At 57.4% G+C, this 16002-nt stretch overlaps 1 protein-coding gene across 1 annotated transcript in view; it reads left to right on the top strand.

Moving 5' to 3' along the window:
* vaspb (vasodilator stimulated phosphoprotein b) overlaps nucleotides 1-16002 on the top strand; it is a 134120-nt gene that overhangs the window by 94734 nt on the left and 23384 nt on the right. Inside the window, exons 4-6 of the mRNA XM_041179217.1 lie at nucleotides 11411-11474; nucleotides 13567-13646; nucleotides 15633-15859. Of these exons, the coding sequence (XP_041035151.1) occupies nucleotides 11411-11474; nucleotides 13567-13646; nucleotides 15633-15859 (371 nt within the window). The remainder of the gene's footprint in view (nucleotides 1-11410; nucleotides 11475-13566; nucleotides 13647-15632; nucleotides 15860-16002) is intronic.

Below are 16002 nucleotides of genomic sequence, written 5' to 3'. Positions count from 1 at the left end.
CGTGTATGTGTGTGTGTGTGTGTGTGTGCCTGTCCCCTTCTCCGTGTGTGTGTGCCTGTCCCCTTCTCCGTGTGTGTGTGTGTGTGTGCCTGTCCCCTTCTCCGTGTGTGTGTGTGCCTGTCCCCTTCTCCGTGTGTGTGTGTGTGTGTGCCTGTCCCCTTCTCCGTGTGTGTGTGTGTGCCTGTCCCCTTCGTGTGTGTGTGTGTGTGTGCCTGTCCCCTTCGTGTGTGTGTGTGTGTGTGTGTGTGTGTGCCTGTCCCCTTCTCTGTGTGTGTGTGTGTGCCTGTCCCCTTCTCCGTGTGTGTGTGTGTGCCTGTCCCCTTCTCCGTGTGTGTGTGTGCCTGTCCCCTTCTCCGTGTGTGTGTGTGTGTGCCTGTCCCCTTCTCCGTGTGTGTGTGTGTGTGTGTGTGTGTGCCTGTCCCCTTCTCCGTGTGTGTGTGTGTGTGTGTGTGTGTGTGTGTGTGTGTGCCTGTCCCCTTCTCCGTGTGTGTGTGTGTGCCTGTCCCCTTCTCCGTGTGTGTGTGTGTGTGTGCCTGTCCCCTTCTCCGTGTGTGTGTGTGTGTGTGTGTATGCCTGTCCCCTTCTCCGTGTGTGTGTGTGTGTGTGTGTGTGTGCCCGTCCCCTTCTCCGTGTGTGTGTGTGTGTGTGTGCCTGTCCCCTTCTCCGTGTGTGTGTGTGTGTGTGTGTGTGCCTGTCCCCTTCTCCGTGTGTGTGTGTGTGTGTGTGTGTGCCTGTCCCCTTCTCCGTGTGTGTGTGTGTGTGTGTGTGTGTGTGTGCCTGTCCCCTTCTCCGTGTGTGTGTGTGTGTGTGTGTGTGCCTGTCCCCTTCTCCGTGTGTGTGTGTGTGTGTGTGCCTGTCCCCTTCTCCGTGTGTGTGTGTGTGTGTGCCTGTCCCCTTCTCCGTGTGTGTGTGTGTGTGTGCCTGTCCCCTTCTCCGTGTGTGTGTGTGTGTGCCTGTCCCCTTCTCCGTGTGTGTGTGTGTGCCTGTCCCCTTCTCCGTGTGTGTGTGTGTGCCTGTCCCCTTCTCCGTGTGTGTGTGTGTGTGTGTGTGCCTGTCCCCTTCTCCGTGTGTGTGTGTGTGTGTGCCTGTCCCCTTCACCGTGTGTGTGTGTGTGTGTGCCTGTCCCCTTCTCCGTGTGTGTGTGTGTGTGTGCCTGTCCCCTTCTCCGTGTGTGTGTGTGTGTGCCTGTCCCCTTCTCCGTGTGTGTGTGCCTGTCCCCTTCTCCGTGTGTGTGTGCCTGTCCCCTTCTCCGTGTGTGTGTGTGTGTGTGCCTGTCCCCTTCTCCGTGTGTGTGTGTGTGTGCCTGTCCCCTTCTCCGTGTGTGTGTGTGTGTGTGTGTGTGCCTGTCCCCTTCTCCGTGTGTGTGTGTGCCTGTCCCCTTCTCCGTGTGTGTGTGTGCCTGTCCCCTTCTCCGTGTGTGTGTGTGCCTGTCCCCTTCTCCGTGTGTGTGTGTGTGTGTGTGCCTGTCCCCTTTTCCGTGTGTGTGTGCCTGTCCCCTTCTCCGTGTGTGTGTGTGTGTGCCTGTCCCCTTCTCCGTGTGTGTGTGTGTGTGCCTGTCCCCTTCTCCGTGTGTGTGTGTGTGTGTGCCTGTCCCCTTCTCCGTGTGTGTGTGTGTGTGCCTGTCCCCTTCTCCGTGTGTGTGTGTGTGTGTGTGCCTGTCCCCTTCTCCGTGTGTGTGTGTGTGCCTGTCCCCTTCTCCGTGTGTGTGTGTGTGTGCCTGTCCCCTTCTCCGTGTGTGTGTGTGCCTGTCCCCTTCTCCGTGTGTGTGTGTGTGCCTGTCCCCTTCTCCGTGTGTGTGTGTGTGTGTGTGTGTGTGTGTGTGTGTGTGTGTGCCTGTCCCCTTCTCCGTGTGTGTGTGTGTGTGCCTGTCCCCTTCTCCGTGTGTGTGTGTGTGTGTGTGTGCCTGTCCCCTTCTCCGTGTTTGTGTGTGTGTGTGTGTGCCTGTCCCCTTCTCTGTGTGTGTGTGCCTGTCCCCTTCTCCGTGTGTGTGTGTGTGCCTGTCCCCTTCTCCGTGTGTGTGTGTGTGTGTGTGTGTGTGTGTGTGCCTGTCCCCTTCCCCGTGTGTGTGTGTGTGTGTGCCTGTCCCCTTCTCCGTGTGTATGTGCCTGTCCCCTTCTCCGTGTGTATGTGCCTGTCCCCTTCTCCGTGTGTGTGTGTGTGCCTGTCCCCTTCTCCGTGTGTGTGTGCCTGTCCCCTTCTCCGTGTGTGTGTGTGTGTGTGCCTGTCCCCTTCTCCGTGTGTGTGTGTGTGCCTGTCCCCTTCTCCGTGTGTGTGTGTGTGTGTGCCTGTCCCCTTCTCCGTGTGTGTGTGTGTGTGTGTGTGTGTGCCTGTCCCCTTCTCCGTGTGTGTGTGTGCCTGTCCCCTTCTCCGTGTGTGTGTGTGTGTGTGTGTGTGTGCCTGTCCCCTTCTCCGTGTATGTGTGTGTGTGTGTGTGTGCCTGTCCCCTTCTCCGTGTGTGTGTGCCTGTCCCCTTCTCCGTGTGTGTGTGCCTGTCCCCTTCTCCGTGTGTGTGTGTGTGTGCCTGTCCCCTTCTCCGTGTGTGTGTGTGTGTGTGTGCCTGTCCCCTTCTCCGTGTGTGTGTGTGTGCCTGTCCCCTTCGTGTGTGTGTGTGTGTGTGTGCCTGTCCCCTTCGTGTGTGTGTGTGTGTGTGTGTGTGCCTGTCCCCTTCTCTGTGTGTGTGTGTGCCTGTCCCCTTCTCTGTGTGTGTGTGTGTGCCTGTCCCCTTCTCCGTGTGTGTGTGTGTGCCTGTCCCCTTCTCCGTGTGTGTGTGTGCCTGTCCCCTTCTCCGTGTGTGTGTGTGTGTGCCTGTCCCCTTCTCCGTGTGTGTGTGTGTGTGTGTGTGTGTGTGTGTGCCTGTCCCCTTCTCCGTGTGTGTGTGTGTGTGTGCCTGTCCCCTTCTCCGTGTGTGTGTGTGTGTGCCTGTCCCCTTCTCCGTGTGTGTGTGTGTGTGTGCCTGTCCCCTTCTCCGTGTGTGTGTGTGTGTGTATGCCTGTCCCCTTCTCCGTGTGTGTGTGTGTGTGCCCGTCCCCTTCTCCGTGTGTGTGTGTGTGTGTGTGCCTGTCCCCTTTTCCGTGTGTACGTGTGTGTGTGCCTGTCCCCTTCTCCGTGTGTGTGTGTGTGTGTGTGTGTGCCTGTCCCCTTCTCCGTGTGTGTGTGTGTGTGTGTGTGTGTGCCTGTCCCCTTCTCCGTGTGTGTGTGTGTGTGTGTGTGTGTGTGCCTGTCCCCTTCTCCGTGTGTGTGTGTGTGTGTGTGTGTGTGCCTGTCCCCTTCTCCGTGTGTGTGTGTGTGTGTGCCTGTCCCCTTCTCCGTGTGTGTGTGTGTGTGTGCCTGTCCCCTTCTCCGTGTGTGTGTGTGTGTGTGCCTGTCCCCTTCTCCGTGTGTGTGTGTGTGTGTGTGCCTGTCCCCTTCTCCGTGTGTGTGTGTGTGCCTGTCCCCTTCTCCGTGTGTGTGTGTGTGCCTGTCCCCTTCTCCGTGTGTGTGTGTGTGTGTGTGTGTGCCTGTCCCCTTCTCCGTGTGTGTGTGTGTGTGTGTGCCTGTCCCCTTCTCCGTGTGTGGGTGTGTGTGCCTGTCCCCTTCTCCGTGTGTGTGTGTGTGTGTGCCTGTCCCCTTCTCCGTGTGTGTGTGTGTGTGCCTGTCCCCTTCTCCGTGTGTGTGTGCCTGTCCCCTTCTCCGTGTGTGTGTGCCTGTCCCCTTCTCCGTGTGTGTGTGCCTGTCCCCTTCTCCGTGTGTGTGTGTGTGTGTGCCTGTCCCCTTCTCCGTGTGTGTGTGTGTGTGCCTGTCCCCTTCTCCGTGTGTGTGTGTGCCTGTCCCCTTCTCCGTGTGTGTGTGTGCCTGTCCCCTTCTCCGTGTGTGTGTGTGCCTGTCCCCTTCTCCGTGTGTGTGTGTGCCTGTCCCCTTCTCCGTGTGTGTGTGTGTGTGTGTGCCTGTCCCCTTTTCCGTGTGTGTGTGCCTGTCCCCTTCTCCGTGTGTGTGTGTGTGTGCCTGTCCCCTTCTCCGTGTGTGTGTGTGTGTGCCTGTCCCCTTCTCCGTGTGTGTGTGTGTGTGTGTGCCTGTCCCCTTCTCCGTGTGTGTGTGTGTGTGCCTGTCCCCTTCTCCGTGTGTGTGTGTGTGCCTGTCCCCTTCTCCGTGTGTGTGTGTGTGCCTGTCCCCTTCTCCGTGTGTGTGTGTGTGCCTGTCCCCTTCTCCGTGTGTGTGTGTGTGCCTGTCCCCTTCTCCGTGTGTGTGTGTGTGCCTGTCCCCTTCTCCGTGTGTGTGTGTGTGTGTGTGTGTGTGTGTGTGTGTGCCTGTCCCCTTCTCCGTGTGTGTGTGTGTGTGCCTGTCCCCTTCTCCGTGTGTGTGTGTGTGTGTGTGTGTGTGCCTGTCCCCTTCTCCGTGTTTGTGTGTGTGTGTGTGTGCCTGTCCCCTTCTCTGTGTGTGTGTGCCTGTCCCCTTCTCCGTGTGTGTGTGTGTGTGTGCCTGTCCCCTTCTCCGTGTGTGTGTGTGTGTGTGTGTGTGTGTGCCTGTCCCCTTCCCCGTGTGTGTGTGTGTGTGTGTGTGTGTGCCTGTCCCCTTCTCCGTGTGTATGTGCCTGTCCCCTTCTCCGTGTGTGTGTGTGTGTGTGTGTGTGTGTGTGTGTGTGTGTGTGTGTGTGCCTGTCCCCTTCTCCGTGTGTGTGTGTGTGTGCCTGTCCCCTTCTCCGTGTGTGTGTGTGTGTGTGTGTGTGTGTGTGCCTGTCCCCTTCTCCGTGTGTGTGTGTGCCTGTCCCCTTCTCCGTGTGTGTGTGTGCCTGTCCCCTTCTCCGTGTGTGTGTGTGTGTGCCTGTCCCCTTCTCCGTGTGTGTGTGTGTGTGCCTGTCCCCTTCTCCGTGTGTGTGTGTGTGTGCCTGTCCCCTTCTCCGTGTGTGTGTGTGTGTGTGTGTGTGTGTGTGTGCCTGTCCCCTTCTCCGTGTGTGTGTGTGTGTGCCTGTCCCCTTCTCCGTGTGTTTGTGTGTGCCTGTCCCCTTCTCCGTGTGTGTGTGTGTGCCTGTCCCCTTCTCCGTGTGTGTGTGTGTGTGTGTGTGTGTGTGTGTGTGTGTGCCTGTCCCCTTCTCCGTGTGTGTGTGTGCCTGTCCCCTTCTCCGTGTGTGTGTGTGCCTGTCCCCTTCTCCGTGTGTGTGTGTGTGTGCCTGTCCCCTTCTCCGTGTGTGTGTGTGTGTGCCTGTCCCCTTCTCCGTGTGTGTGTGTGTGTGCCTGTCCCCTTCTCGGTGTGTGTGTGTGTGTGTGTGTGTGTGCCTGTCCCCTTCTCCGTGTGTGTGTGTGTGCCTGTCCCCTTCTCCGTGTGTTTGTGTGTGCCTGTCCCCTTCTCCGTGTGTGTGTGTGTGCCTGTCCCCTTCTCCGTGTGTGTGTGTGTGTGTGTGTGTGTGTGCCTGTCCCCTTCTCCGTGTGTGTGTGTGTGTGTGTGTGTGTGCCTGTCCCCTTCTCCGTGTGTGTGTGTGTGTGCCTGTCCCCTTCTCCGTGTGTGTGTGTGTGTGTGCCTGTCCCCTTCTCCGTGTGTGTGTGTGTGTGTGTGTGTGTGTGTGTGTGTGTGTGTGCCTGTCCCCTTCTCCGTGTGTGTGTGTGTGCCTGTCCCCTTCTCCGTGTGTGTGTGTGTGCCTGTCCCCTTCTCCGTGTGTGTGTGTGTGCCTGTCCCCTTCTCCGTGTGTGTGTGTGTGTGTGTGCCTGTCCCCTTCTCCGTGTGTGTGTGTGTGCCTGTCCCCTTCTCCGTGTGTGTGTGTGTGTGCCTGTCCCCTTCTCCGTGTGTGTGTGTGTGCCTGTCCCCTTCTCCGTGTGTGTGTGTGTGTGTGTGTGCCTGTCCCCTTCTCCGTGTGTGTGTGTGTGTGCCTGTCCCCTTCTCCGTGTGTGTGTGTGTGCCTGTCCCCTTCTCCGTGTGTGTGTGCCTGTCCCCTTCTCCGTGTGTGTGTGTGTGCCTGTCCCCTTCTCCGTGTGTGTGTGTGCCTGTCCCCTTCTCCGTGTGTGTGTGTGTGTGCCTGTCCCCTTCTCCGTGTGTGTGTGTGTGTGTGTATGCCTGTCCCCTTCTCCGTGTGTGTGTGTGTGTGTGTGTGTGTGTGTGTGCCCGTCCCCTTCTCCGTGTGTGTGTGTGTGTGTGTGCCTGTCCCCTTCTCCGTGTGTGTGTGTGTGTGTGTGTGTGTGTGTGTGTGTGTGTGCGCCTGTCCCCTTCTCCGTGTGTGTGTGTGTGTGTGCCTGTCCCCTTCTCCGTGTGTGTGTGTGTGTGTGCCTGTCCCCTTCTCCGTGTGTGTGTGTGTGTGTGTGTGTGTGTGTGTGCCTGTCCCCTTCTCCGTGTGTGTGTGTGTGTGTGTGTGTGTGCCTGTCCCCTTCTCCGTGTGTGTGTGTGTGTGTGCCTGTCCCCTTCTCCGTGTGTGTGTGTGTGTGTGTGCCTGTCCCCTTCTCCGTGTGTGTGTGTGTGTGTGTGTGTGTGTGTGTGTGTGTGTGCCTGTCCCCTTCTCCGTGTGTGTGTGTGTGTGCCTGTCCCCTTCTCCGTGTGTGTGTGTGTGTGCCTGTCCCCTTCTCCGTGTGTGTGTGTGTGTGTGTGTGTGTGTGTGTGTGTGTGTGTGTGTGCCTGTCCCCTTCTCCGTGTGTGTGTGTGTGCCTGTCCCCTTCTCCGTGTGTGTGTGTGTGCCTGTCCCCTTCTCCGTGTGTGTGTGTGTGTGTGTGTGTGTGCCTGTCCCCTTCTCCGTGTGTGTGTGTGCCTGTCCCCTTCTCCGTGTGTGTGTGTGTGCCTGTCCCCTTCTCCGTGTGTTTGTGTGTGCCTGTCCCCTTCTCCGTGTGTGTGTGTGTGCCTGTCCCCTTCTCCGTGTGTGTGTGTGTGTGTGTGTGTGTGTGTGTGTGTGTGTGTGTGTGCCTGTCCCCTTCTCCGTGTGTGTGTGTGTGTGTGTGTGTGTGTGTGTGTGTGTGCCTGTCCCCTTCTCCGTGTGTGTGTGTGTGCCTGTCCCCTTCTCCGTGTGTGTGTGTGCCTGTCCCCTTCTCCGTGTGTGTGTGTGTGTGTGTGCCTGTCCCCTTCTCCGTGTGTGTGTGTGTGTGTGCCTGTCCCCTTCTCCGTGTGTGTGTGTGTGTGTGCCTGTCCCCTTCTCCGTGTGTGTGTGTGTGTGTGCCTGTCCCCTTCTCCGTGTGTGTGTGTGTGTGTGCCTGTCCCCTTCTCCGTGTGTGTGTGTGTGTGTGCCTGTCCCCTTCTCCGTGTGTGTGTGCCTGTCCCCTTCTCCGTGTGTGTGTGCCTGTCCCCTTCTCCGTGTGTGTGTGCCTGTCCCCTTCTCCGTGTGTGTGTGCCTGTCCCCTTTTCCGTGTGTGTGTGCCTGTCCCCTTCTCCGTGTGTGTGTGTGTGTGTGTGCCTGTCCCCTTCTCCGTGTGTGTGTGTGTGCCTGTCCCCTTCTCCGTGTGTGTGTGTGCCTGTCCCCTTCTCCGTGTGTGTGTGTGTGTGTGTGTGTGTGTGTGCGCCTGTCCCCTTCTCCGTGTGTGTGTGTGTGTGTGTGCCTGTCCCCTTCTCCGTGTGTGTGTGCCTGTCCCCTTCTCCGTGTGTGTGTGTGTGTGTGTGCCTGTCCCCTTCTCCGTGTGTGTGTGTGTGTGTGTGCCTGTCCCCTTCTCCGTGTGTGTGTGTGTGTGTGCCTGTCCCCTTCTCCGTGTGTGTGTGTGTGTGTGCCTGTCCCCTTCTCCGTGTGTGTGTGTGTGTGTGTGTGCCTGTCCCCTTCTCCGTGTGTGTGTGTGTGCCTGTCCCCTTCTCCGTGTGTGTGTGTGTGCCTGTCCCCTTCTCCGTGTGTGTGTGTGTGCCTGTCCCCTTCTCCGTGTGTGTGTGTGTGCCTGTCCCCTTCTCCGTGTGTGTGTGTGTGTGTGTGTGCCTGTCCCCTTCTCCGTGTGTGTGTGTGTGTGCCTGTCCCCTTCTCCGTGTGTGTGTGTGTGTGTGTGCCTGTCCCCTTCTCCGTGTTTGTGTGTGTGTGTGTGCCTGTCCCCTTCTGTGTGTGTGTGCCTGTCCCCTTCTCCGTGTGTGTGTGTGTGTGTGTGCCTGTCCCCTTCTCCGTGTGTGTGTGTGTGTGTGTGTGCCTGTCCCCTTCCCCGTGTGTGTGTGTGTGTGTGTGTGCCTGTCCCCTTCTCCGTGTGTATGTGCCTGTCCCCTTCTCCGTGTGTGTGTGTGTGTGTGTGTGTGTGCCTGTCCCCTTCTCCGTGTGTGTGTGTGTGTGTGTGTGTGTGCCTGTCCCCTTCTCCGTGTGTGTGTGTGTGTGTGTGTGTGTGTGTGTGTGTGTGTGTGCCTGTCCCCTTCTCCGTGTGTGTGTGTGTGTGTGTGTGTGTGTGCCTGTCCCCTTCTCCGTGTGTGTGTGTGTGTGTGTGTGCCTGTCCCCTTCTCCGTGTGTGTGTGTGTGTGTGTGTGCCTGTCCCCTTCTCCGTGTGTGTGTGTGTGTGTGTGTGTGCCTGTCCCCTTCTCCGTGTGTGTGTGTGTGTGTGCCTGTCCCCTTCTCCGTGTGTGTGTGTGCCTGTCCCCTTCTCCGTGTGTATGTGTGTGTGCCTGTCCCCTTCTCCGTGTGTGTGTGTGTGTGCCTGTCCCCTTCTCCGTGTGTGTGTGTGTGGGTGTGTGCCTGTCCCCTTCTCCGTGTGTGTGTGTGTGTGTGTGTGTGACTGTCCCCTTCTCCGTGTGTGTGTGTGTGCCTGTCCCCTTCTCCGTGTGTTTGTGTGTGCCTGTCCCCTTCTCCGTGTGTGTGTGTGTGCCTGTCCCCTTCTCCGTGTGTGTGTGTGTGTGTGTGTGTGTGTGTGTGTGTGTGTGCCTGTCCCCTTCTCCGTGTGTGTGTGTGTGTGTGTGTGTGTGTGTGTGTGTGCCTGTCCCCTTCTCCGTGTGTGTGTGTGTGTGTGCCTGTCCCCCTTCTCCGTGTGTGTGTGTGTGTGCCTGTCCCCTTCTCCGTGTGTGTGTGTGTGTGTGTGTGTGTGTGTGTGTGTGTGTGCCTGTCCCCTTCTCCGTGTGTGTGTGTGTGCCTGTCCCCTTCTCCGTGTGTGTGTGTGTGCCTGTCCCCTTCTCCGTGTGTGTGTGTGTGTGTGCCTGTCCCCTTCTCCGTGTGTGTGTGTGTGCCTGTCCCCTTCTCCGTGTGTGTGTGTGTGTGCCTGTCCCCTTCTCCGTGTGTGTGTGTGTGCCTGTCCCCTTCTCCGTGTGTGTGTGTGTGTGTGTGCCTGTCCCCTTCTCCGTGTGTGTGTGTGTGTGCCTGTCCCCTTCTCCGTGTGTGTGTGTGTGTGTGCCTGTCCCCTTCTCCGTGTGTGTGTGTGTGCCTGTCCCCTTCTCCGTGTATGTGTGTGTGTGCCTGTCCCCTTCTCCGTGTGTGTGTGTGTGTGCCTGTCCCCTTCTCCGTGTGTGTGTGTGTGTGCCTGTCCCCTTCTCCGTGTGTGTGTGTGCCTGTCCCCTTCTCCGTGTATGTGTGTGTGTGCCTGTCCCCTTCTCCGTGTGTGTGTGTGTGTGTGTGTGTGTGTGTGCCTGTCCCCTTCTCCGTGTGTGTGTGTGTGTATGCCTGTCCCCTTCTCCGTGTGTGTGTGTGCCTGTCCCCTTCTCCGTGTGTGTGTGTGTGTGTGTGTGCCTGTCCCCTTCTCCGTGTGTGTGTGTGTGCCTGTCCCCTTCTCCGTGTGTGTGTGTGCCTGTCCCCTTCTCCGTGTGTGTGTGTGTATGTGTGTGCCTGTCCCCTTCTCCGTGTGTGTGTGTGTGTGTGCCTGTCCCCTTCTCCGTGTGTGTGTGTGTGTGCCTGTCCCCTTCTCCGTGTGTGTGTGTGTGTGTGTGTGTGTGTGTGTGCCTGTCCCCTTCTCCGTGTGTGTGTGTGTGTGTGTGTGTGTGCCTGTCCCCTTCTCCGTGTGTGTGTGTGTGTGCCTGTCCCCTTCTCCGTGTGTGTGTGTATGTGTGTGTGTGTGTGTGTGCCTGTCCCCTTCTCCGTGTGTGTGTGTGTGCCTGTCCCCTTCTCCGTGTGTGTGTGTGTGCCTGTCCCCTTCTCCGTGTGTGTGTGTGTGTGTGTGTGCCTGTCCCCTTCTCCGTGTGTGTGTGTGTGTGCCTGTCCCCTTCTCCGTGTGTGTGTGTGTGTGTGTGCCTGTCCCCTTCTCCGTGTGTGTGTGTGCCTGTCCCCCTTTCCGCATGCCTGCCCCCCTCTCCGCGTGCACGTGTGCCTGCCCCCCTCTCCGCGTGCGCGTGTGCCTGCCCCCCTCTCCGCGTGCGCGTGTGCCTGTCCTCCTCTCCGCGTGTGTGCCCACCCTTGCCTCCCTCCACCCTCGTGCCTGTGTCTTGTTCCATTCTGTCCCCGCACCCAGAGCAGAGTTGGAGTTTTACCGGGAGCTGAATCGCTTGCTATGGGGGGAATGTTCCCCTCCGTGTGGTAAATGCTGGCCACTAGAGAGAGCCGGAGAATTCTGCATTTCAGGAACCCACACTTAGGACAAAGAGGAAGACTTGCTCTCTCTTGGAATTTTAAATTAAGTTTGAAGTGTAGCCAGGGTTACATGGGGCATTTAAAATTCTCATCCTTGTTTTCAACCACCCCGCCTTGAGCTTACCCCTCCCTATTCCTGTAATCTCCTCCAGCCCCTCCGCGATATCCATGTTCTTCCAATTCCGGCCTCATGAGCATCCCCTGATTTTAATCGCTCCACTATTGGCCGCCGCCCCTTCAGCTTGCCTGGGCCCCAAGCTCCAGAATTCCCTTCCTAAGCCCCTCTACCTTGCTCTCCTTTTAAGACCCTCCTTAAAACCGACCTCTTTGACCAAGCTTTTTGTTCACCTGTCCCAACATCTCCCAATGTGGCTCGGGGTCAAACGTCTGCCTGATAACACTCCCATAAAGCGCCTCAGGACGGTTTGCCGCGTTGATGGCGCTACATAAATGCAAGTTGATGGATCTCCGAGGTGAACGCAAAATGCTGGAAAAGCTCAGCAGGTCTGACAGCCTCTGCGGAGAGGAACACAGTTAACGCTTCGAATCCGTATGACCCTTCAACAGAACTAAAGAGAAACAGAAGAGAGGTGAAATAGAAGCTGGTTTAAGGGGGGGTGGGACAAGTAGAGCTGGATAGCGGCCAGTGATAGGTGGAGATCACCAAAAGATGTCACAGACATAAGGACAAAGAGGTGTTGACAGTGATATTCGCTAAAGGAGGTGCTAATGGCGACATTAAGAGTAGAAAGCAGGACGAGCAAGGTACAGATAGACCTAGTGGGGGTGGGGTGGGAGGAAGGGATCGAAATGGGCTAAAAGGTGGAGATAAAACAATAGATGGAAATACATTTTAAAAATAATAATAGAAATAGGTGGGAAAAGAAAAATAGACATGTAAAAAAAACATTTTTAAGAAAAAGGGGGGTGAGGATGGAGGAGAGAGTTCATGATCTGAAGGTGAGCCTGGGAAGTGAAACCATTAACCCTTCAGCTTCTTCCCCCCTCCTCCCTGTACAGGACCTGGTGCCCCACGAGTGGTGAATAATGGACCAACCGCTGAAGAGCTGGAGCAGCAAAGGAGGTGAGTCGTCTCTCCCCCCCCCCCCCCCCCCCCCCCCCCCCCCCCACCGTGGGGAATGAGCCTGGAGCACGCCAGCCTCATTTAACACCGACTTCTAACAAACCCCAAGTTCGGAGCTCAAGGTGGCCTCTCCCACAGCCTGCAGCTACTGTGTGGGGCCTTACACATGGGACTCAGTTCCCTCCCCCCAACTTTCAACTCTATCCAAAGACACAGTCCACTGCCTCTACCCTGAGGGTGAATCCTTCTACTGAGGTTCACCTGACTCATTCCTGGGATCAAGGGGCTTATGAGGAAAGGTTGAGCAGGTTGGGCCTGTGCCCACTGGAGTTTGGAAGAATGAGAAGTGACCTTATTGAAACGTGTAAGATGCTGAGGGGCCTTGATCGGCTGGATACCGGGAGGACGTTTCCACTGTGGGAGAGACGAGAACCAGGGAGCGCAGTTTAAGAATAAGGGGTCTGCCACTTAAGGCCATAATGAGGTGATGTCCCTCCTCTCAAAGGGTTATTAGTCTGTGGAATTCTCTTCCCCACAGAGCTAATGGAGGCTGGGTCGTTGAATTTATTCAAGGCTGACTTAGACAGATTTTTGCGAGACAACATGAGTCGAGAGTTATGGGGGACAGGCGGCAAAGTGGGGCTGAGACCACAACCAGGTCAGCCGCGATTTTATAGAATGGCAGAGCAGGCTCGAAGGGCCGAATGGCCTACTTCTAAGCCCCTTGTTCCTGTGTTAACTTTTCTCCTGCCCTGCACGTTGACTATTGCAAGGTCTCCGCGTGGGACCAGAGCAGCCCAATTGGATCATGTCCCATTGCCTCGAAATCTGTGCACGCTACCTCACCATGCACCAACCCTTCGGCTCAAACTCAAGAGGATTAGAGAAAGGAGAAAGCCCATGTGGCTTCAACTTCCTGACTTGCTAACGTCCAATCCGCCCGTCCTGAAAAATCAAAGCTTGTATAATTCTTCATCGCCGAGTGGACGAATCACCTCTGTCTAAGAGATTGAAGCCCAAGAGAATGTGTGGTTTTGTGACTAATGCCCTGGAAGTGAAGGGGAGTTCATGGAATTAGCCGTGAGTATTGGCTCATGTTGCTGTGTCTCACACACACACGCACAGTCTCGCACGCGCACGCGCGCACAGTCTCGCACGCGCGCACAGTCTCGCACGCGCGCACAGTCTCGCACGCGCGCACAGTCTCGCACGCGCGCACAGTCTCGCACGCGCGCACAGTCTCGCACGCGCGCACAGTCTCGCACACGCGCACAGTCTCGCACACGCGCACAGTCTCGCACACGCGCACAGTCTCGCACACGCGCACAGTCACCACCTTTACCACACGAGACACCTGTCAGGCAACACAGGCTGACAAAAAGTCTGCTCGTCAGTTTTCCAATTTGCCCCAGTTTTGCCAACTTTACTGGGAGTTTCGATGGGAGTGATAACCCGGGGGCTGTTACTGGGGTTGAGGTAGGCAGAGAGAGAGAGAGAGAGAGAGAGATGTCCCATTCCTGCCTCCTTAGTGGAGCCAAGTTCATTTCCTGTTTCAGATAAGCTTTATAACTGGGGATTTATGTCTTGCTGCTCCAGAGGCCCTGGGGTGAAAGGGGGTGTCTGTGCTCATTCTGCCTTTTTAAGACGGGGGCCTGAGACCCCGGGAAGCCAGCACTTGCCTCTCACAGGCTTTCCGTTCTGCCGATCTCCCAGACCCAGGGGTTGTGGTCAAATGCTGGACTTGAGGTTGGGAGGGCAGAGGTCACCATCGGGGGATGCAAGGTCAAAGAGTGAGTTGCCTTGGGGTGGGGAGGGTGGGGTGTGTCTATGCTCATGACCCAGTGGCTGGTAGCTCGGGATCAGATATCCTACTCGCTGCCTTTCCGAGCGGCGCTGTGCGCCGTGGGGTTGAGGACTGTACAGGAAGGAGACAGGCTTAACTGTTGGGTCGTCCAGCCTCACTCCTGGAGGCCGGGGGTTTGGTAGGGGGGGGGGGGGGGGGGGGGGGGGGGGGGGGGGGGAGGGGGGGGGTAAGAAAAACCGGCCTTTCGTGCCCTTCACATCCCCGTGTGTGTGTCTCTCTGACCAACAGGCAGCAACTGGAGCAGCAGCAAAAACTGGAGCAGCAGAAACTGGAGCAGGAACGTGAACAGCAGGAGCGACGCAGTGCAGGTGAGGGGTGGGGGGGATGAGGGGTGGGGGCATTGAGGGGTGGGGGAAGCGGAGTGTTGAGGGGTGGAGGGGTGCGGGTGTTGAGGGGTGGGGGGTGCGGGGGAGTTGAGGGGTGTGGGGGGTGGGTGTGGGTGTTGGGGGGGTGTGGGTGTTGAGGGGTGCGGGTGTTGAGGGGTGGGGGGTGCGGGGGAGTTGAGGGGTGTGGGGGGGGTGGTGTGGGTGTTGAGGGGTGAGGCGGGGGTGGGGGGGGGGGTGTGGGTGCGGGGGTTGGGGGGGGTGTGGGTGCGGGTGAAGCAGTGCTGCCTCCCCTGGCAGCTTCAATCCACTGCGGTGAAACCGGGGGTTGAACCTTCCCTTTGCGATTCCTGTTGTGCTCGTGCCTTTCCCTGGTCCACAGGCCGGTGGGACCTCAATGGAAGCCGTGCAGGGGTACGGGCAAAGTGAGGGCGGGGGGAGCGGATAGATTGCCCTATGGCTTGGTGGGGGCTGGTGGCAGGCATGGAGAATACTGATTTGAACGTGACGGCCATTGGGTAGGTAAGTGCACTCTTAAGCTGGGATTGTATAAGGCACCGCGTACAATGTGAGGTTTAAAATGGGATCTAAACCCTGGGCCGCCCGATTTGAGCCAAGTCGGTACTTTGGTTATGTTGATAAGTTGCTCATCTCCCGGCATCTGTGATAATTGAGAGTTTATGTAACTCATATGGCAGTGAAAGTGGATTTAATTCCCTGATTTTTGCGAGCTGCTGGACATCTGACTGACTGACCAAGCCCCAAGCAACAACTTGCATTTATATAGCACCTTTAACATAATAAACACCCCCCCCCCCCCCCCCCCCCCCCCTGCCCTGCCCAGTGCGCTGCACAGGAACGTTATAACACAAAGCACGACCCCGCGTCACATGAGACATTGGGCCAGATGACCCAATGCTTGGTCAAGGAGGTAAGTTTTGAGAAACGGAAGAAAGCGAGGTTCAGGGAGGGAACTCCAGAGCTTGGGGCCCAGGCAGCTGAAGGCCCGGCCGCCAATGGTTGGAGGGATTATTACTGAGAATGCATGAGCAGCCGAAATTGGAGGAACACAGAGATCTTGGAGGGTTTGGGGCTGGAGGAGATTGGAGATTACCAACCTCATCAACTCCTCCTGTCTCCTTTAAAACTCTTTCTGTGTGAACCCCTCTATCTCTTCCCTTCTCTGAACGTAAAACCAAGCCCTCCCGACCAAGTTTTCAGTCATCTCGCTGTACCTCAGTGCCGACTGTCAAAAGGAATTTGGGACTGTGTCTTTGTGATGTTAGGTGCATCATGCAGAAGTTGTCTTGTGTTCATACATTGTGCTTTCAAAGAGAATCGCTTTAAAAGGAAACATCTGTAAGGCTATGGCGAACACTTTGGGGAAGGAGGACTGATTGATGTATGTCTTGCCCACAAGATGCACTGCAGGAACTCACCAAGGCTCCTTGGACAGCACCTTCCAAACCCACGACCTCTACCACCTAGAAGGACAAGGGCAGCAGATAGATGGGAACACCACCACCTGGAAGTTCCCCTACAAGCCACTCACCATCCTGACTTGGAAATATATCGGCCGTTCCTTCACTGTCGCTGGGTCAAGATCCTGGAACTCCCTCCCTAACAGCACTGTGGGTGTACCTACACCACATGGACTGCAGCGGCTCAAGAAGGCAGCTCACCACCACCTTCTCAAGGGGCAATTAGGGACGGGCAATAAATACTGGCCCAGCCAGCGACACCCACATCCCGTGAAAGGAACAATCTTTTAATAACTTCACCCAGAGAGCGGTGAGAATGTGAAACTTGCTCCCGCAGGCAGGTGAACATCGTTGATGCATTTAAAGGGAAGCTGGATAAGGACATAAGGGGCCAGTGGTTTTGAAAGAAGGATAGCCAGCCAAGGCTGGTTAAGGTGTTAGCGGATTGTAAACCGATTCCCGTTATTAACCCCTTCTTTTCTTTCCTCAGCGGCTGCCCCTCCTGCTCCTGCAGGCGGTGCCCCTGGACCGCCACCCCCTCCGGGACCCCCGCCTCCCCCCGGCCCACCCCCGCCTCCCGGACCCCCGCCTCCCCCTTCAGGGGGTGGGCCGCCCCCTCCCCCGCCCCTCCCGCCCTCCAGCGGTCTGTCGGGCGGCAGTTCTGGGGGGGGCCTCGCGGAGGCGCTACAGGCTGCCAAGCTGAAGAAGACGGCACGGGTGAGTGACCTCGGCTCTGGCGCGGGAGTGGGGGTGGGGGGGTTCAGCGGATTTGGCCGCGGCGGGCGGAGGGGCGGCCGGCCGGCTGGCTGGCTGGACGTGACCCTGGACAGATCTGGTCTGGCCAAAATTAAACAAAATTT

The sequence above is a fragment of the Carcharodon carcharias genome, chromosome 34, assembly GCF_017639515.1.
Source record: "Carcharodon carcharias isolate sCarCar2 chromosome 34, sCarCar2.pri, whole genome shotgun sequence".
Lineage (NCBI taxonomy): Eukaryota > Metazoa > Chordata > Chondrichthyes > Lamniformes > Lamnidae > Carcharodon > Carcharodon carcharias.
Note: the sequence above shows the minus strand (reverse complement) of the source record. Positions and strands in the feature narration are given on the sequence as shown.